Source organism: Lacerta agilis, chromosome 2 (assembly GCF_009819535.1).
Source record: "Lacerta agilis isolate rLacAgi1 chromosome 2, rLacAgi1.pri, whole genome shotgun sequence".
NCBI classification, from domain to species: Eukaryota; Metazoa; Chordata; class Lepidosauria; order Squamata; family Lacertidae; genus Lacerta; species Lacerta agilis.
In genome coordinates, this window is record NC_046313.1 from 3,832,671 (window position 1) to 3,854,151 (window position 21,481).

At 45.0% G+C, this 21,481-nt stretch overlaps 1 protein-coding gene across 8 annotated transcripts in view; it reads right to left on the minus strand.

Annotated features, from left to right (window-relative positions):
* R3HDM2 (R3H domain containing 2) overlaps positions 1 to 21,481 on the minus strand; it is a 91,544-nt gene that overhangs the window by 9,294 nt on the left and 60,769 nt on the right. For 2 of the 8 annotated variants that reach the window (XM_033137360.1, XM_033137379.1), the window contains 6 exons: positions 16,639 to 16,740; positions 11,334 to 11,576; positions 9,165 to 9,291; positions 7,404 to 7,639; positions 5,080 to 5,237; positions 2,191 to 2,291 (listed from right to left, as the gene is read on the minus strand). In XM_033137360.1, the coding sequence (XP_032993251.1) occupies positions 2,191 to 2,291; positions 5,080 to 5,237; positions 7,404 to 7,639; positions 9,165 to 9,291; positions 11,334 to 11,576; positions 16,639 to 16,740 (967 nt within the window). The remainder of the gene's footprint in view (positions 1 to 2,190; positions 2,292 to 5,079; positions 5,238 to 7,403; positions 7,640 to 9,164; positions 9,292 to 11,333; positions 11,577 to 16,638; positions 16,741 to 21,481) is intronic. The other 6 variants (XM_033137369.1, XM_033137409.1, XM_033137388.1 and 3 more) reach the window with 3 other exon arrangements.

A 21,481-nucleotide genomic window follows, 5' to 3' on the forward strand; every position in this document is an offset into this window, starting at 1 on the left:
CACCTTCATGAGCAATGAGGCATGGGAAAATCTTATCAGCATAAGCTTCTCTGATTGCCTTCCCATAAGCCCTACCTCTTGCCATCCTGCAGTTTCAGATTCACACTATGTAAATTGCACATGAAGTTAATACTAACACCACATGCCAATCTTAAGCAGTTTAGATTTTAAGGGTGGTGTGTGTGTGTGTGTGTTTCCATTTCTATTTCTGTTCACTCTAGCAGATGTTTGCATGAAGCACGTATGGTCTGGCTGGAGCTGCTCCAAACCAGTGTTTTACCTAACACGCAGCTGACTCCTGAAATGATCTGAAAAGGACTTTTACAGATTGCATGTGCCTTGCCCCTTTAGCCATCTGGAGGGCATTGGCTCTTTTAGCCAGGTTCTAAAATACTTTCTTTTTAAAAAAGAAAAAAGTTTGATGCCAAATGATTCTGGTTTTCTAAATAATTAACATATGCCACTAAATGTAAACCTTCTGTGTCTTCCTACTCTTGAATATACTATACACTCGTACCTCCGGTTGCGAACGGGATCCATTCCAGAGCTCCGCTCACATCCCAAGGAATTCGCAACTGGAGGTGCTGCTTCTGCACATGCGTGCGCGTCGAAACCCGGAAAAATACTTCCGGGTTTGCCGCATACGTATCCCAAAGGATACGTAACCGGAGGTGAACACAAGTAGAGGTCCCATATATATGCTATACTTTTATGATAAACCCATGTTTTGGTTTTAAAAAGAAGCTGGGGAAACTCCAAATGTTCAGGACTACAAGGGAAGCCTAATTTTATTAATTAATCAATTAAAATATTTATATACCACCCTCTCATAAAGTATCCGGGCAGCGTACAACAATATGAAAGCATTTTTTAAAAAAACCAAACCATTAATAGCAGTGCAACTTGTGGTGAAGACAAGGAGTACCTATTACAATTGCAGTTTTTGTATTTAAAATAGAAGCAACCTTCGACATCTCCAGGCAGCCCTGAAATTGGGCCCTACCAAGAGCAAAATCGAGGAGGTTGCCCAACTCTGCACACACTATAAACAGCTTCTTAGATATAAGAAACTACTTTTCGCAAAAGCTTGCTGGATAGAACTGGACGCTGTCACCAAACGCCAAGATGGTAAGAAATTTTGGCAAATTATAAACATGGGCTTAACCACCTCTGCCTTCCCTGGCAACAATATCGCTGCAGCCAGCTGGTATTTAAAATAATCGTAACTGGGAACAGTGCCACTTCCTACTTCCTAGCCACCCGTCACCTGAGATGCCTCACTCTGCCCAACAGCAGAGCTAGCTCAGAATACAACTAAAAAAACCACTAAGGACTTTTTCATTTCCAGGTTTGGAATAGGCAGCTGGGTACCCAAGCAAAAGATGCTGGTTGCGGTAGCCATTATTCTTATCATAGCTATGGACAAATGTATATGAAAACGGCACACTGCTAAGTCATCGGTGGTGGTGGTGGAGGATGAAGGCTTTTAGCAAGCTTCATGTCATTTCACATGAATGCACTTACTACAGAAAAGCTCTAAATAAATGAATAGGAGTTGGGGGTGTTAATTAGGCAGCCCCATATTTTTTCACAGGCATTTCACCCTTTTCTTGGGCTGCCCTGTTGAACTGCTAAGCATTTCCATTTGATCTGCCTCACTCCTTCCCCTGCTTCCCACAATATCAAGGGGAAACGGAAACATTTTACCAGCTGAAAAACTGGGGAAAGGTTTGAACTTTTACTACATCTTCAACTAAAGAAATGAGGTCCAATATATATTTATGTCTATCTTCCTTATATTTTCCAGTGGGTGCAGAGCAGGCGACACCATATCTAAATTTGAGCCCCATGGTCTGTGAAGGATGTTTGACAGAGGCGGGGGGAGCTTGAATAGGACTGGCAGGAGATACATGACAGACCGGCTTTGAAAAATGGTGGGCGTTTTTCACAGTGACAACTAGATCAATACTGCACCAAACACTGGAAGTTGGGAGTTTGAAATCAAGTGTACTCTTGATCTCATGATGCTCGAGTCCAGTCTTTTAACAGTCTTTAACCAGATCACTGAGATCTGGTGATGGTTGGTGAACTCATAGCATTCTGGTTTCAGTGTTTCCTGCAAATTTGTACGTAGTGTGTGTGTGGGGGGGCACATTCTGCCAGGCTAAGTAATAAAGTAAACCGCCTTACCTGAATACTGCTGCTGCATCTGTGGTGGGCTGCAGGGCGAAGGAGACTGTGGCATCTGATACTGCTCTGCCCCAGGAGGCTGCAGGAAACCAACCGAAGGGCTGGGAAGGAAATAGGGAGATCTGATGAGGTAGCAGAAGCAACAGGACGGAGACAGCAGCTGTGCTTCCCTTGAGAGACTACCACTCCCAAGCCCAACTGCACTGAGTAATTTCCCGCATCATTCATCAGTTTAATGCTAATTGCTGTGATTCCTGCTCCGATCATCTTTCAATTAAGGGGAATGCTTATTCAGTGCTTCAGGGGGTAGGGATGCCTCACACATTCTCATCCCTTCTCTCTCTCATACACAAGGAAGCTTTCCCACCCTCACTCCCCTTCTCTAGCTAGTTGTTTCTCCATCTTGAATCAAAAAATCAGAGTTGGATGGGACCCTGAGGATCATATAGCCCAACCCCTGGGACTACTCCAACTCCAAAGGGATGCAGGTAGGGCTGTGGTCTAAACCACTAAGCCTCTTGGGCTTGTTGATCGTAAGGTCAGCAGTTTGAATCCGTGTGACGGGGTGAGCTCCTGTTGCTTTGTCCCAGCTCCTGCCAACCTAGCAGTTTGAAAGCATACCAGCACAAGTAAATAAATAGATACCACTGGCATTTCCATGCGCTCTGGCACTCGTCATGGCGTTTCCGTGCACCAGAAGCAGTTTAGTGATGTTGGTCACATGACCCAGATAGCTCTCTGCGGACAAACACTGGCTCCCTCAGCCAGAAAGTGGAGATGAATGCCACACCCCATAGTTGCCTTTGACTGGACTTAACCTTTACCTTTACCAACCCCCTGCATTGCAGGAATATGCAGCCATCCGTTACGGGGATCAAACTTGCAAGCATTATCAGCACCATGCTCTAACCAAGGTTAGTATTTATGTCAGCCATGGGGTAAAAAACAGCCTACTCAAAAGCTACAAGAACCACAGCTGCCATCATGCTCTCACCACAACAACCACTCCTCACTTTATCCCACTACTCTGCTTTCTCCTCCTCTCCTGGCACCCTGCTTGCTCCACTCTTCTCTCATACTCTTACTAGACAGCAGCATGGGGAAGTGCTTATCTCCCTTCTAATTCTTTTTCACACAGGAAAGCACTGCCTGCACTAGCGTCAGTAACCTCCACCATTTGCCAAGACCGCCTCTGTAACCTCCACTGCAGGGGAGATGGAGCAGAGTTGCATAGAGACCAGCTGGGTTTGCAAAAGAGGGACAGAGGACTCAGCTTTGCTAGCCTGGAGAAGCAGAGCACTCTGTCCCCAATCTGCCAGGCCAACTGGCTTCCACACTCTCCATGTAGGAAGTGGCTTTATTCCACCTCTGGTTGGCATGGAAGCCAAATCAGGTTGATCAAAGCAGAGTGATCTTTCCCTGCTTCACTGGTTCCATCGCTCACCTTTATGGAATTCCTGGTCATCAATGGCAACCAGGAGAGTGATTAAATAGTAGATTGATTTTTGTCCTCTCTGAGAGAGGTATACTTATACAGTGGATGCTCAGGTTGCGAACACGATCCGTGCGGGAGGCGCATTCGCAACAAGCAGCATCCGTAACCTGCAGCGCCGCGTCTGCGCACGCATGGGTTGCGATTCACTGGTTTTGCATATGTGCGAGCACCAAAACTCAGAAGTAACCCGTTCCAGTACTTCCGGGTTTGGCGCATTCGTATCCTGCAGTGAATGCAACCCGCAGCGGGCGCAACCCGAGGTATGACTGTATAAAATTAGAGAGGCCTGTAGACCATACATGAAAAGGGTATTGGCTCTTACAACTTCCTTCAATCACCATCTAAATTTGTGCAAGTAGGCAAATCTTTCCTTAAGAATGATTGTCAGCTTGAGAGAACATAACATATTGTTCTTTCAGCAGGGACAAAAATGCCAGTAACTCCCTATTTCTCATTTCCATTTCCTAGGGCAGAAACTGGGTAAGCCAAACTGTGACCCCTATTAGCAATTCATTGGGGTTGTCATGGCTTTGAGATGTTGATGGGGAAGCCAGTTATGGATCTGGAGAGCAACCCTGTTGATCTCTTGGAAGAGGTTCTTTCACACTGGATGCCCAACTTCGCAGACTGCTTTTGTTGCTGCACATTTTTATTGTGTTTTTATTGTTGCTTTGTACTGCATTTTAAACTACTGTGATTATTATAATCTTAACAGAAAGGTGGTATACACACCCACACCCACACACCCCAGACCTATTCTGGTTCCCTTTTATCTATTTTCTTAAATTTCTATGCCCACCAACTTTGCCAATGAACCCTCAAGGCAGTGTAAAATAAAAAGCAAACTGTATAAACTAGTCAGCTCCTTAATTTTGGTTAAACAAATCCATAAAACCGATTCCTGCAAACACAATTTCAAAACCACACTCAAGAAACATACAAAGGGCAGAATGCAATGTAGTGCTAAGGAGATGTCCCATCAGTGCAAGCATTCCTGCTTTCCTGACAAAATGGTGTCGCCTTTTCTCCCCATCTGCACTGCTCTGGGGATTCTCCTAACCCTCCATAATAGATTTGGGGGGGGGGGTGCTGGGGGGCATGGGGAAAAGAGATGGGAAAGTCCCACTGCACTGGCAGGAGTCCTTGCTCTGGTTTCCACTAGCAGAACGGGTTAGTTGCATGCAGTCCAAGGAACTCAAATAATTCCTCCCTCCTTCCAGCAAAAGCCTGGGATGACCAAGGTAAGTTTTGGTTCTGAAAACCCTTCAAGGAAGGAACCCTGCAGACCTACTGAAAAAGGGAGTTCCAAAGAGAACCTATGAAGGCTCTGCACCTAGTAGTCACACACCTGCCAGAGAAGGGACACTATACAGGGCTTTGGCTCAAGCTCTTACCTGGTGCCATTCTGCTGGGCTGGCGGGATAACACTGTAATAAACTGGCATCCCCCCAGCTTGTAGTCCTCCTTGTACAGACTGATTTGCTGGCATGAGCACAGGCTGCTGAAAGGGCTGTTGGACCACGCCCTGAGACTCATTAGCCACTGGAACCTGCTGGCGGGGGGGGGGGGCAGAGGGAGAGTAAAGGAAGAGAAGCTATTAAACAGGGGGGAAAGACAACAACATAGTTTAAGAGAAAAAATTCCTTCCAGTAGCACCTTAGAGACCAACTAAGTTTGTTCTTGGTATGAGCTTTCGTGTGCATGCACACTTCTTCAGATACATAGTTTAAGAGGGCACTGAATACAGAAAACAACAGTGGAGGAACAGTAGAACACCTCCTCCACTGACATAGCAGAATGCATATGGCCTTCAAGATCTGGCCTTTAAATGAAAAGTAAGTGCCTAGGTCTCCTGCTCTTTGCTTCCAACACTTCGCGAACTCCAGGGCTGGGCTTTCACTTCACTTCTTTTTCATTTCATTTCATTTATTTTATTTTACCAGACCTTATCTTAATCCAGGACAAAAGCCTGAAAACAAGGTCCCTATGGTAGTAACTGAAAAATGAAAACGAAACATGTATCTGTGACTTGTTGTCCTTATTGCATAATAAGATGCAAATGAATTCCAGCAATTGTTATATCTTGCCAAGGTACACCTAACACAGGAATGGCAGCGGAAAGTTGATATAATTTGAACTGCTGGAACACACTCACTAGATAGCTACTCACTTTAAAATAGGCTGTTGTGCTAAAACACTTTTGTACTGCATGGAACACATGATCAAACAAGGCAGGAGTGGTCAACATGTGGACATCCAGATGTTGTCTCACTCCATCTCCCATCAGGTTTGGATGGCATAGCCGGAGGTCAGGGACAGAGGGAGCTGGAGCCCAGCAACACCTGGAGGCTGACCTCTGAGGGAAGACTTCATCTGCATCTTTTACGTGGTTCAAACAAACACATGAATTGAACCATTGCTGCGTTTAGAATGTCTGGTCCTGTAATAAGGATTTTTAGAATTCCCGTTCTACTGTAGATTTTATAACATTTTAGATAAGCTTTTAGCACTATTGCAAATAAAGGGCAGAGTTCCTAGGGACATTGATGAAATTTGCACAATTCTTCCCTCACAGCAAGTGTACTCGGAAAAAAAGGCATTCCAAGTTGAAAAGTGTGTGGTTGTTTTTCAGGTACATCCCAGCTGGGCACTTCATCCACAACCCAGAAAACTGCACAACTGACTTCAAGGAGCCCTTAGGGCTTTACACATCTCAAGCCCCCTCCCCTGCCCAACAAAACTAGGCACGGTCAATTGCTGAGGTATTTGTAATATGGTGGTTTGTAATGTGTGTGAAAAGTACAGACCTTTCGATGTGTGCTATGTAGGCTTCAGGAACGTGCCCTGTACGTTTTCCCACATTCGGTGCAACTCCTACCATACTGTTACTACCAATCACCTTGTGGCTTTGAAAAAGCTTCCCAGAATATGCATGGCACTGGGGCTTCCAGGGGGGGGGAGGGTGTGATGGAATACAAAAGACTCATTTATCCAGGCCTTTGGAAATGGAATTAGGGAGTTCAACTGTCTCAATTAGGTTGTCACAGTCAGCAGCAACCTGTGGTTGCTATCTGCCATTTTTGGATCTGTAAAACAGTTCCGATCTGTCTCTAGGTTGCTGTTGACCTGTTGTGATTAACACAGGCGGTTGCCAAAACAGTAATCCCGCATCAAGTTTGCTTTCTCCCCCTGTTTAATGTGCAGCAAAACATGCCCATCCCCTGATGTCATTAAGTTATACATTTCTTCATTCCATCTCACATTTTGGGTCTACACTGGCAGCGGATGCAGAACACAATGAGATGCCGGATGAAACCAGAAACATAGCAAGCTGCCTTATGCCAAGTCCGACCATCTATCCACCTCGCTCAACAACGTTGACATTGACTGGCAGCAGCTCTCTGGGCATTTGCAGCCCTTCCAGGAGATACTGGGGACTGAACCTGGGACCTATTGCAGGCAAAACCATGGCTCTACAATAAAAGAGGGGGGGAAATGCAAAAACTTGAGGTGGTGCTGCTGTTTTAGTGTAACGGCCCGTCCTTCCCTAAATCACATACCTTATGAGTTGCACCTATGCCTTTGAAGAGCATGGGACAGCTTTCCAAACTATCAAAGGGATCAAAAGACTTCATGAATTCACTTCTGACTTACCAAATTGCCACTTCCAAGGTCCCTTACCCTCACCATATTTCTTCTTTCTTTTATTGCCACTCACTTGATATGAAGGCAGTGAAGTGTACTGGGTCATCAGGCCTTGCATCTGACTGCCCATATTTCCTTGCTGGTTGCTAAGGAGGCTCTGGCTCTGAGACTGCTGCACACCCATCATGCTTTGCATCTGGCCACCCATGTTGCTGCGCTGGTTGCTCAGGAGGCTCTGGCCCTGCGATTGTTGCATTCCTATCATACCTTGGTACGTCTGCTGCTGGCTGGACATGATTGGCTGTAAACCTGCATCGGAGCAAGAGGCTGAAGGTTAATACTTTATACCAGTGGGATCTGCCTGTCTCCTCCAGCATTACGTGGTACTAAAGCATGCTCAATCTTCATTGGCCTGTTTTTTGTTTTTTAAGGAGGGGATCCGTCCCCTTGGTTTCTCCCCTAAATATTTTTCCTACTTCTTCAAACTTGGCAATTGCCTCCTCCTTTGCATCTCAGTGGTCTCACTTTGGTTAAACAGCCATTATATTTAAGCACTTTAGGTGGCCAACAGTATATATAACTGGTGTCCCAGGAGGACCCCTTCATATGCATATCTTGTGTATGCGCACGCATGCAGGTGGCACTGTGATCTAAACCACCGAGCCTCTTGAACTTGCCGATCGGAAGGTTGGCAGTTCAAATCCGTGCAACGGGGTGAGTTCCCATTGCTCTATCCCAGCTTCTGCCAATCTAGCAGTTTGAAAGCATACCAGTGCAAGTAGATAAATAGGTACTGCTGTGGCGGTAAGGTAAACGGTGTTTCTATGCACTCTGGCACTTGTCACGGTCCTCCCGTGTGCCAGTAGCAGTTTAGTCATGCTGGCCACATGACCTGGAAATCTGTCTGTGGACAAACACCATAGTCTCATTTGATTGGACTTAACCACCCAGGGGTCATTTACTTTTACATTATTATTATTATTATTATTATTATTATTATTATTATTATGCTACCCTTCATTCGAAGATCACAGACATGTGTCATTCACTTCTTCCTTGTAGACCAGAGATTCAAATCTCAGAAATCTTTAAATGAACGCTTCCTGATAATCAACTCAAATGTTAGTTGATTAATTCACCAAACTATTGGTTAAAGTTTACAGCCCTTCTGTGCACATATGTTTCAGATCAATTCTCAGACCCAAACAATCAAATGTATGTAAAATTGAAGGACAGTAATAGCCTCAACTGGGACACAGGTGATGCTGTGGGTTAAACCACAGAGCCACTTGCTGATCAGAAGGTTGGTGGTTCGAATCCCCGCAACGGGGTGAGCTCCCATTGCTCAGTCCCAGCTCCTGCCCACCTAGCAGTTCGAAAGCACGTCAAGTGCAAGTAGATAAATAGGTACTGCTCCGGTGGGAAGGTAAACGGCGTTTCCGTGCGCTGCTCTGGTTCGCCAGAAGCGGCTTAGTCATGCTGGCCACATGACCAGAAGCTGTATGCCGGCTCCCTCGGCCAGTAAAGCGAGGATGAGCGCCGCAACCCCAGAGTCGTCTGTGACTGAACCTAATGGTCAGGGGTCCCTTTACCTTTAATAGCCTCAACTACCTATAACCCAAGGGGACATACATAACCTGTTCAGGCCTTGCAGCTAGTTACATTCACTCTTGCAAAGATTTTTAATATGCAATGACCTGAGCTCTATAAATAGGCTAACTCCCCCTTGGCTCCAAGAAAGGGCAAGCTGGCTTGGATCTGAGCACTAATCCCCCCCCCCCCGCCACCGCCCCCACTTGTTCCTTCTTGGATGCTGCACGTGCTGCCCCCTTACCAGGTTGCTGCGACTGCTGAGGCAGCTGTTGGCTGCGCTGGGGGCTGTAGGCCACCGGGTGAGAGAGAGGTCGGTATTGCTGGCTAGAGTTTGGGTACTGCCCGGGTGGGTAGTAAGAAACCTGAATCTGTCAGGAGGGGGGGAAAGCAGTCAGTAAATAAGACAAAAGACAAAGGACATAACTGTAGCAGAGCTCTGGGCTTCTGACTGACAAGCCGCTCAAGAGGACACCAGTTGCAGCAAAAGGTTAGCCTCAAGGGGACATCGGCAGGAGCACACTGTCACAAGCACGCGAAGCTCAGACAGACACACAGGAGTAGCCACAAGGAACCAAGGATCCTTGGAGAACCCTCAAAAGAGAAAGCATACAAGCATTTGCAGAATGACAGCCTCTTGCTACACCCCTCAAACAACAACAACAACAAAAACCAACCCTCTCACACTTTCTGGGCTTTTCTAACTCAACTGAATGCAGAGTAAGGGAAAATAAAAACATGGCTTTGACCAACAGAACAAGCAGTCTTTGGAAATTCAATTATTTCATAGTTAGGCAGCACCCAACTTCCATCTTTCATAGTTGGGTAACACCTGTGCAGCTTTGTAGGTGGAGATGGGAGTGGAGTGAGTAGGTTCTGCAAGAGCACCTCAGGCAATATTTGCAATGAGGCCCAAAAACTCTGCCCAATATTCTGCCCGTTTTGCACTTCTTACGGCAGAAAGTATTGATCTGATGTTTCCTATTCTAATCCTATTTTCCTATTCTGACCTTTCCTATTCTAATTAATTCAAGAGTGTTCTGGAAGCTTCTCTGTGAGAAAGAAACAAGCAGAAGGTTCATGATGTTTGGGTTCTTCCTTCAGAGAAGCTGAGTACAGCTGACTTAAACTGGTTCTGTTATCTCTTCTGTCAAGCTCATGCCGACTATAATAATAGGCCAGAAGGAGCCTGGGTTTCACTTTCTCTTTCTATCTCTCTTCCTTCTGGTGTGGTATTCTGTATATAGTGTTAAGGTTTAGTCTTATTATAACTTATTGTAAGTTTAAGTTAAGTCTGCTGCAACTGGATTTCTTATGGACAGTGCCAATCCTGAATGTATTGGATTTGTGACCATTTTGCTCATTTGCCTTCAGTAGCAGTAAAGCTCTGCTGGATGAAATATAATTGCTTATGGTCTATTTTTTTGGGAATCCTGCAATGTGTTTAAGTTTTTACTCTGCTAACTATACATTGGAGTTCTGCTCTGGATCACTGTGTGTGTGTGTGTGGTTTTTTTTTTTTAAAAAAAAATATTTTATTAACGTTTTCTTGGTTTACAAAGGTATGTGCAATGTCTCTTTTTTCAAGTTACATTTTCCATAGGTCAGTTTCATTTGTTGAGACATTAGGGTTACCGGTACACTAGGAAGAAAAAGGGGGGGGAGAGGTGGAGGGGGGCATGGTGGGTGTGGGTGTGGTCGGGAGGCGATTTTTCTATTTTGTTTAATGTATGTGTGGGTTTTTGTGTCAGCGTCGTTTGTGCAGGTTCTCTTTGCTATTCGCTTGTGTTCCTTTGGTGGTGAGAGAAATTGTGGTTGGCCAAGGGTGCGGTTGCTTGTTTGTGATTGGCTGTGTTGAACTTTGTTTTCATGTGTGAGTGGGGTGGGTGGGTGTTTTGGATCAGGTTAGCCATATTGATTCATATGCTGTTGGTGGAGTCTTGTCATTGTCTTGTTGGGCTGTGTATGTGATGAAGGGGAGCCATACCGGGGTGAAGGTATCGTCTTCTATTTGTCCCCGTGTCAGTTTCAGTTTATCGGTTAATTTTTCTAGTCGGGCTGTTTTCCATACTATTAGGTACCATTGGTCCATGCTTACTCCTGACAGGTCTCTCCAGTGTCTGGCTATTATGTTTCTGGTTGCTGGGAGTAGGTAGGTTATGAGTTCTTTGTGATATGAGTGGGCATTATTGTCTTGGAATATGTTTAGTAGTAGAATTCTATGACATAAACCCCCAAAGCCTAAGCTAGCTAACTTGACCCAATGGTTACATACCCTTAATGCTCTGCCCAGCTCAGGTCTACTTGAAATGGTTTACTGTACCCCTTTTAGCAACTTATCATCATCATCATCATCATCATCATTTGATGTTCACCAAGAATCTTTTTCACACATGCACACACTGTTGCTTACTTGCTGCGGGGGCTGCATATAGGTCTGGGGCTGCAGAACCTGCTGGGCTGGGGCTGTGTGTCCTGAGGCAGAGTAGGTGGAGGCTGTGATTGGCTGCCCAGGAGAAGCCATGATGAATCCCGTCTGCTGAGGATGTTGAGACATGATTGGCGGCTGGAACATGGATGAGGACGGATCTGGTGCTTCTGTGGAACCCTGGCGGCTGAGGCTGATCTGCCCAAAGTGGTTGCTGAGCTCATCAGCCTGTAGCCAGAGGACAAGAGAAGGAAGCACTGAATAACTGTGACCTCAAGTTGTTTGCATCAGCAGGTACATGGATCAACAACAGCCCTCCCTCTGCTGAATGAAAAAAAGGATCAAGCCATCAGCACAGTGTCCAGGGAAAGTGTTCTTAGACAGTGTGAATATCAAGAAAAACAACAATGAAAGTGACCATTTGACTTGAAGGCAGACGTGCCAAAGAAACAGCACTTGGAGAATTTGGCAGAAACTGGAGATGGGTGGGGGAAGAGATTACCCAATGATCCTTCATACCACTTTAGTGCCTCAATGCTTTGTCCCTTCATGATATAGGCCAATGCAAGTGACATAACATTCTGGACAGGTCACTCTACAGAGAAAAGTCCCCTTCTCTTTGACTTCTCATATTCAGACACAATCAAGAACTGCAACCTAACTTGTGTAAAATAAACAGGCTAAAATTTGTCTATTTCCTATATCAGTGGGAATGGAGAAGGGGGCTACGGCAGGGCTGGATTAACCAAAGATGCCAACAAGTAATTTCCCTATACTACGGTTGCCATATGTCTGGTTTTTCCTGGACACGTCCTCTTTTTCAGCGTTATAATCTCCATCCAGGTGGATTTTTTAAAAATTGGCAAAATGTTCAGGTTTTTTTGTTTGCCTCAAAGGACCTCCAGGGCTCTTCGTTTCTCTCTCTGTGTGTGAGAGAGTGTGTGTTTCCTCCCTCTCCTTTCTTGGTGGGACTCCTGCCGACCTTTGCACACCTGGCTGCTCCCCACAGTGAGAGGGAAGGAGGGTGCCACAGCTCCAAGGGAGAAAGGAGGCAAGTCAAATGCCACTGGGGGACTTGCGGTTGCAGGAGGTGGGGGGAAGGGGTGGCTGAAGTGGACCAAAAGTGGTTGCATCCATTGAAGCAATGGGATCACACCACGCAGGTTGATGGTAGGGGGAAGGAGAGGGGGTGGTGAGAGGCTGGACCAATCTGCAGGACGGCACGCAAGCCAGGAGGCACATTCTGAGTGTTGGGCAAGTCAAGAGCGCAGTGCAGAGAAGTTGCCCGGCTCAGGATACATTTGGACTGCCAGCTGCTGCGCCAGAGACACAGGGTATAGTGAGCAACCCGGAACTCCCTCTCCATCGTCCTGCTGCTGCTGCTCAGATGGGACCCAGTGGCGCAGAAAGGTGCATGTGGGACCCCCAGCAGGAAGGGAGGCTTCTTTATTTTTATTTTTTGGTGGGCGAGTGCAGAGGAGACCGAAAATGGCAGTGCCCACAGGGGAGACCTAAGCTGTCAATGGCCTCCCACGGAGGACGCTACCCTAGCCCTCAGGAATGTCTCTGACCTCCAGACATAGCAATAGTCATCCTCGTCCTTATTTTTAAAAATAAAATTTAATTTTAAAAAGATCCTCTCCCCCTTTTTTGGTTTGTTTAGTCCTTTCTCTTTTCTTCCTTTTCTGTTGGGGAGGAGAAGAAAACCCCTTTCTTCTTTTAACTATATCTCCCCTTCTATTTCTACAGTGGTGCCTCGCAAGACGAAATTAATTCGTTCTGCGAGTCGTTTCGTATTGCGAAAAATTCGTCTTGCGAAGCACGACCATAGGAATGCATAGGAATGCATAGGAATTTAATTCCCATAGGAATGCATTGAAATTTTCGTCTTGCGAGGCAAGCCCATAGGGAAATTCGTCTTGCGAGTCACCCTTTCGTTAGTGAATGCCTTTCGTCTAGCGAGTTTTTCGTCTAGCGAGGCATTCGTCTAGCGAGGTACCACTGTACTCTACTTTCACTGACATCTCTTAAGGATACCCCCTTTTTAGTTTTAACTTTCATTTTTTATCAACATTATTAAACATTTCAATACACCTTTTATTTTTAACTGCACACACACACTAGTACTACTATTTTTTCTTCGCACCCCCTTCCCTCCCAGCCCACCTACAAATGTGTCCTGGTAAATGTGTCCTCTTTTTTGCTCTTTTAAGTATGGCAAACCTACTAATATCTCACTTCTGTGTATGAGACCATGGATTCCCTTTGAGTGTGCTGCCACAAGTGACGAGTCCCCACTTATTACTATGCTACCATGATGCAGGAATCAACTGCAAATGGCAATTTCCACCTCAAATACGTGTAGGCACATAGGCTTGCCACATGATGGTATAAATGCAATGGATGTGCAATTTCCTTCATGTTATTGCTATTGGAATGGAAATAAGCATTATGTGAAACAAAAATACCATTATGCAATGAACCCTAAACAAGCTGTAGTATGGTGCCTCTGTTATAAGATCATCATGTAGAACAGGGACAGCCAAGGTGGTGCCCCCCAGATGCTGCTTGAATGCAACGTCCACAATCCCTGACCAATGGGCCATGTAGGATGGGGTGTTGCAAACTAATGTCATCTGGGGGGGCCAAAGGCTCCCCATTCCTGATCTAGAATATCTCCACTGCTAGACACAGCATGGCTCTTCCACTCCACAAACAAAATAATCATATTGACCATCTTGTGACAGAACAACTAGGTTCTCTATCTTGCCACAGTTGGCTCATGACACTTTGCCGCAGTAAAATACAGATCTTATCCCTCTTGCTGCCCATACCCATCCATTAGCTAACAGGGTATTAGGTGGCATGGTCTGTCCCAGCTTCTGCTAACCTAGCAGTCTGGAATCATACCAGCTCAAGTAGATCAATAGGTGGCGGGAAGGTAAATGGTGTTTTCATGTGCTCTGACACTTGTCACGATCCTCCGTGTGCCAGTAGCAGTTTATTCATGCTGGCCACATGACACTGAAAGCTGTCTGTGGACAAATGTCAACTCCCTCGGCCTGAAAAGCAAGATGAGCACCGCACCCCATGGTTGCCTTTGACTGGACTTAAACCGTTCCAGGGGTCCTTTACCTTTTTACCTTTCAAATAACTAACATAGTCTGGTTCTCTCAGTTTTAAGGCCTGTGTTTTAACTTGGGAATTATGGGGAATTTAAAGTTCCCTTGCATATTTATTTTGATTTTGATTTCAGGGTTTGTTTTTTATTTCCATATGAATTGTTTTTATATACCTTTCATGTGAGCTGCTCAGAAGACTTTGGGTTATGGGGCAGCATACAAATGTTAATTTAAAAATTCGCTGGAAAATTCTCCTGTGCAAATTGGATTGAAATGACCAGGAGTTGTGGAAATGCTCTTCTGCAGCTCTTGTTCGTTTCAATGAGGCTCAACATGCCATCTCCTTCCTGCTGTCCTCAATGGTACCTGAAGTCTGTTTCTCATAGGAAACTGACTGAACTTTGGCAGAGGTGCATAGAATATAAACCAACCAACAAACCCTTCATTATGTACTTTAAATGCTGAATATTTAAATGGTTAACTCAAGATCAAGAGGCAGAACTGCTGGAGCATCAGTTCCCCAAAAGTCAGTCCAAATCACCAGTGTGCTGTGGGAAAGAAATAGGAGGAAACAAGGTAGAAACACAACTCAAGCGCCACACAATCTGGATAGCAGACTTCTCTTCCTCCACCTCAACTACCACTCTACTGATTGCAGGCTAATCTGGAAATCTTGCCAAACTCATTTCCCCTTCATAATATTCATGCATGCAGGGAAAGTAAGGCAGGATGCAGCCTAAGACTCACAGAGATCAACACTGTTTGCATCAGCTAAACCAGAGGTTTTCAACCTTTTTGAGTCTACGGCTCCCAACTACATTCTTTCTGTGGCTCCCCTGTGGGAGGAGCCCAGCTATGTCACCCCTTGCCTGCAGAGCTGGCAGCCTCTCACCCTCTTCAAGCACCCTCCCTTGTGGAGTATTCCCTCAGTCTCCTCTCCTCTCCTCTCCCCTCTCCTTGGGAGTCCATTGGGCAGCTGCTGCTGCTGCTGCCGCCCATGGTCTTTGAGCTGCCCCCACCCACCCCAAAGAGAGGTGTCTCCTCACACTGCCCCATAGGGGCCTGGGACTTGTCTATCCATTCCCAACAGCAAGGGCTGGTGGACTAGCTGGCTGGGCTCCCTCACCCACTTGCTAGCTTACTCCAAGGCCGCCTCACTCCTGGCAACCAGCACACCCTGGCCAGCCACAGAGGCACCATTCGCCAGTGGAGCTTGTAGTCAGGGCTGCAACCAACAGCTGTGCAAGACTTTGGGAGGCAGAGATGCAAGAGGGCATCAGAGGAGGGACAGAGGCCAGTGTTGCCAGCAGCACCCCTGACCATCATTCAAGGCACCCCAGGGAGCCACAGCACACCAGTTGAAAACGACTGACCTAAATGTTCTAACCCCACATTTGCCAACTGCCTTATCAGTCAGATTTGATGACCTGTATGCATGAATGTCATCAGAAAAAGCACTATGCAAGTTGAGGAATCATACAGCAGTGGGCAAAACCAAGTTTATCCAACTGTAACACATTACAGCCATGCCCTCTGGTGGTTGTTACAGCCACATCTCACACAAAACCAGGAAAGTGGCCTTTGGTACACATGCCCTGTTAGTTCAATGTTGTTTCAGCTTCAGCTGGTCTCTCACCAAAGTAGTTTGGGTGACACAAATTAATTTGTGAACACTTTCATGCAACTGCATTCCAGACAACTGGAACAGGCCTGCTGACTGAGGAGGACACTTCATTTTCCCAGCCACAATAATATTGCTCTTTGAGCAATAGGAAACTACAACAGGAGCCTTCTTTTAGGAAAGACATCTGGGAGCCATATAAAAACTGAGCAAGAATTGTGTATTTGTTGCATTATAAATAAAAAGCCATGAACACTCTCTTGATGGAAAGTCTGTCCTGCTGAAGTGCAGCCCATCATCATCCTGTGTAGTAGTATTTTTGTGTGTGTGTGTGTGATGTTTTTATTATGTACCCAAAGCGAACAAGCAGCTAACAAAATCAGCACTGGAATGCAGCACATTCTTTATTATGAGAGAGAGAGAGAGAGAGGAGAGGAGAGAGAGAGAGAGAGAGAGAGAGAGAAAGAAAGAAAGAAAGAAAGAAAGAAAGAAAGAAAGAAAGAAAAGAAAGAAAGAAAGAAAATCTAAGAAGTTGGGTTTTTAATACCATATTGTACTGCTGGGGTGGAGAGACTGGCAGGAGGACTTGGGGGCAGGAGCTTGGAGAGTACTGAACAGGCTGCGGAGAGGGCTGCAGAGCTGGGACTGGCTGAGAGTAGAGAAGGAAAGGAAAGGAAGAAACAGGCATAAGGAAGCGGGGAGGGGGAGAGGAAAGGGGAGGGCAAGGGGAGAGGGAGAAAAGGCCAGAACAAGGTTAGTCATTATACATAAAGACATAAGAGGTCTGAAAGATACCACCAGCTACTGAGCTGGCTTTGCATCTGCTTTAGAGAAAAAGAAAAACCAAGAAATAGAAGCTCTGGAAGACTTCAGCCAAGGGGGAAAGGCAATAGGAACAGCAAGATGCCGAATACCAATTTCTGAGAACTCTGACATCAACATGCATTCCAATTCAGGTGCCCTTGCAGCCTTAAAAGAAACCTGCCCTGCAACTGGCAGCAGAATTGCTGTAAAGATTAGGAAACAGGACTCTGCTTTTAGCTGCCTCCTAAGTGTTACAAAAATAGCGTATGATTTTTAAAAAGAAGAAATCTTTGTCCTGATCTCATAAAAAACAAGTATTTTGTTGTTCTAAGTAGCAAATTCTGGAAAATACACAATTCATCAAGGTGGAGCACACTGGACATATTTGCACATCATGGTAAACCACAGTTTACAGTGACATAAATGAGCCTTGTGCACATAGTCTCCACATCCCCTATCCTCCTCCTGAACGGCTGGAAGGTGTATGAACCACTTTTGCTTAACCACAGTTTGTTGTTCCGCCTGAAGTGACAAACTGTGGATAATATTCAGGTATGTAGCCGTGTTGGTCCAGTATATTGTCCAGTAGCACCTTAGAGACCAACTAAGTTCGTTCTTGGTATAAGCTTAAGTCTGCATGCACACTTCTTCAGATAACTGTGGTTAATTAAATTTTGTTTAGGGGGGGGGGAATTGAAACCATGCTACACCGGAGGAGACAGGAGAGTGAGTGAGCCCAATAGGCTTGTTAACTTAAAAGGTGAAACTAACATATGAGATAGGCTCATGACATGTAAAGCGAGAGATGTCAAGCCTTTATTTGTTATAATGAAAACCCCAAATTTACAATCTCAGAAAATTAGAATATTAAACGAAATCAACAAAACAAGGATTGCAAATAGAACAATATTGGACCTCTGAAAAGTAGAAGCATGCATATGTACTCAGTACTTGGTTTGGGCCCCTTTTGCATCGATTACTGCCTCAATGTGGTGTGGCATGGATGCTATCGGCCTGTGGCACTGCTGAGGTGTTATGGAAGACCAGGATGCTCCAATAGCGGCCTTCAGCTCTTCTGCATTGCTCGGTCTCATGTCTCTCATCTTTCTTTTGGCAATGCCCCATAGATTCTCTATGGGGTTCAGGTCAGGCAAGTTTGCTGGCCAATCAAGCACAGTAATCCCATGGGCATTGAACCAGGTTTTGGTACTTTTGGCAGTGTGGGCAGGTGCCAAGTCCTGCTGGAAAATGAAGTCAGCATCCCCATAAAGCTCGTCTGCAGGAGGAAGCATGAAGTGCTCCAAAATCTCCTGGTAGACGGCTGCGTTGACCCTGGGCTTAATGAAGCACAGTGGACCAACACCAGCAGCTGACATGGCTCCCCAAATCAACACAGGCTGTGGAAACTTCACACTGGACTTCAAGCATCTGGCATTGTGTGCTTCCCCATTCTTCCTCCAGACTCTGGGTCCTTGGTTTCCAAATGAGATGCAAAAGTTGCTCTCATCAGAGAAGAGGACTTGGGACCACTGAGTAACAGACCAGTTCTTTTTTTCTTTAGCCCAGGTAAGACGCTTCTGACATTGTTTCTTGTTCAGGAGTGGCTTGACAAGAGGAATACACATTTGAATGGTCTTTTCCTGACAATCCTCTCCAGGCTGCGGTCATCCCTGCTGCTTGTGCACCTTTTTCTTCCACACTTTCCCCTTCCGCATAACTTTCCAGTAATGTGCTTTGATACAGCACTTTGGGAACATCTCAACTTCTTCTGCAATTACCTTTTGAGGCTTTCCCTCCTTATGGAGGGTCTCAATGATGGTTTTCTGCACAACTGTCAGGTCAGCAGCCTTTCCCATAATTATGATTCCTACTGAACCAGACTGAGAGACCATTTAAAGGCTCAGGAACCCTTTGCAGGTGTTATGGATTGAGTACTGCACCTTTTCACAATATTCTAATTTTCTGAGATTGTGAATTTGGTATTTTCATCAGCTGTACGCTATAATCATCACAATTATAACAAATAAAGGCTTGACATCTCTCGCTTTGCATGTCATGAGTCTTATCTCATATGTTAGTTTCACCTTTTAAGTTGAATTCCTGAAATAAATGTACTTTTCCATAATATTCTAATTTTTTGAGTATCACCTGTATTATTTACGGGGATGCAGCTGGACATAAAACCTAACCAACAAATAAGGATGTCTAATTTGACACTTGCTAGGTATGAGAATGAAATAATATCAACTGCCTCAACAACTTTGTAGAATAAATATAGCAGAATATCTTCATTTATCACTACCCCTTATGTTATGGATGTGTTATTTCCTTGTGAATGCATGTTCCTTTTTTCTGCATAACAATGCTGAGGTCTACATACTGTAACTTGGCCCAGATGGTTCTATTTTATATAAGTCTACTCAAAGGTAAGTTACAATAAATTCAGCTTTACTCCCAAGTAAGGGAGACTGCAGCCAAAGCAGCAGAAAAAAAATCCCCCATACAGAAATTTCACATCTCTTCATGGCCCTGCTAAGGTGAGTCTAACCAACAATTCTTCTGCTTCAAATTACTATCCTTCCTGTAAAATTACTAAATAAAACTATACCTTATGCTCTGTTTGACCTAAATTAAAAGGTTTGTCATGTCAAGCAGCAACAGAAAAGAACAATCTGCAAATATTTCAATCCTGCTGCTCTCTGTGGAGACTAAAGGAAACTGAGTAGGAAGATGGCCACATTCCAAAGGACTGAGCAGTTTGGTGCAAACCTACCACTGAGGAGGACAGCCAGAGCCTCGTGTGTCTGTCTCAAATTGTTCTGCTGAGGCAGGGGCAGACATGTTGTGGAACAAGCAGAACTGCAAAGCCCCCACAAACACACATTCCAGGCTTTCCAGGTACAAATCACCTTAACACGCATCTGTGAGCATTTTGTTAGGATGAACCTCTGTTCAGTTTTCTTGGTTTCTTCCAAAGAAGAGAGGCCAGTACCAGACTTTTTAGGGCATCTCCCCACAAGACGCTCTTTGTTTTTTATTTTTAAAAAATTAATTTTAATTAAAGATTTTCTTGGTTTACAAAAGTACGCTCATTGTCTCTTTTTTCAGGTTGTAGAGTCTTTTCTACAGATCAGTTACATTTGATGTGAGACATTAGTGTTGTATACCAGTGTTTTTCAACCTTTTTTGGGCAAGGGCACACTTGTTTTATGAAAAAAATCACGAGGCACACCACCATTAGAAAATGTTAAAAAATTTAACTCTGTGCCTATATTGACTATATATAAAGTAATTCTCTTGAATAGGAATCAAATAAACACAATTTTTCCCACGGCACACCAGGCAACATCTCGCGGCACACTTGTGTGCCACGGAACAGTGGTTGAAAAACACTGCTTTAGATTATGCCCGGAGAGGCTGACCATTGTGTACAATCGGTTAAGCACTCTTGTGCGTCAGCATTGGCAAATAACAGCTGAGTACTAACTCTTCATAGTATCCTCTGTGGGGGGAAAAAAGCACCCGGCATTGAGTTGCGTGAGCTGTAGGCATTTTGTGACTAGCGGCTGGGATGGAAAGGGGTGTTAAAGGATGATGAGAGGCGTTTGGGCATACTCTAGCAAAAGCTAGTTGTATGGGCACTCAGGACATAAATAAAACGTGTAGGATCCAGATGCCTGTCCCGTTTGCTTTCAAATACCTTTGCTGTGACTTGCCATTTCTGCCTTGCGCTGTCGTGTTGGAATATGGACATGGTGATGTTGCAGGCATGACGATGTTTGGTAAATTCCAGTTTTTGTTTAAAAGACAGACAGTCCAGTGTTACAAAGAATCTCCCACAGCCATTTCCCCACTAAGCCCAGCCTTGCATAAAGCAGTGTTTTTCAACCTTTTTTTGGCAAAGGCACACTTGTTTCATGAAAAAAATCACGAGGCACACCACCATTAGAAAATGTTAAAAAAATTAACTCTGTGCCTATATTGACTATATATAAAGTAATTCTCTTGAATTTTTCAATTTTTCCCACGGCACACCAGGCAACATCTCGCGGCACACTAGTGTGCCGCGGAACAGTGGTTGAAAAACACTGTTGTATACAATATAAGGCTGGGGAAGAAGACAGTGGGGAGACACTCTTTGTGGTTGGGAATAACACATCAGCTGCTTCAAATGATTATATCTCAATGGAATAAGCCAAGATATGAATTGACATTTTGCCCGAGTGTGTAGCCCCTTTGCTCCTTCACAGCACACTTGAATGCAATATGGATGTAGAATCATAGAATCCTAGAGTTGGAAGAGACGACAAGGGCCATCCAGTCCAACCCCCTGCCAAGCAGGAAACACCATCAAAGCATTCCTGACAGATGGCTGTCAAGCCTCCGCTTAAAGACCTCCAAAGAAGGAGACTCCACCACACTCCTTGGTAGCAAATTCCACTGCCGAACAGCTCTCACTGTCAGGAAGTTCTTCCTAATGTTTAGGTGGAATCTTCTTTCTTGTAGTTTGAATCCATTGCCCCGTGTGCACTTCTCTGGAGCAGCAGAAAACAACCTTTCCCCCTCCTCTATATGACATCCTTTTA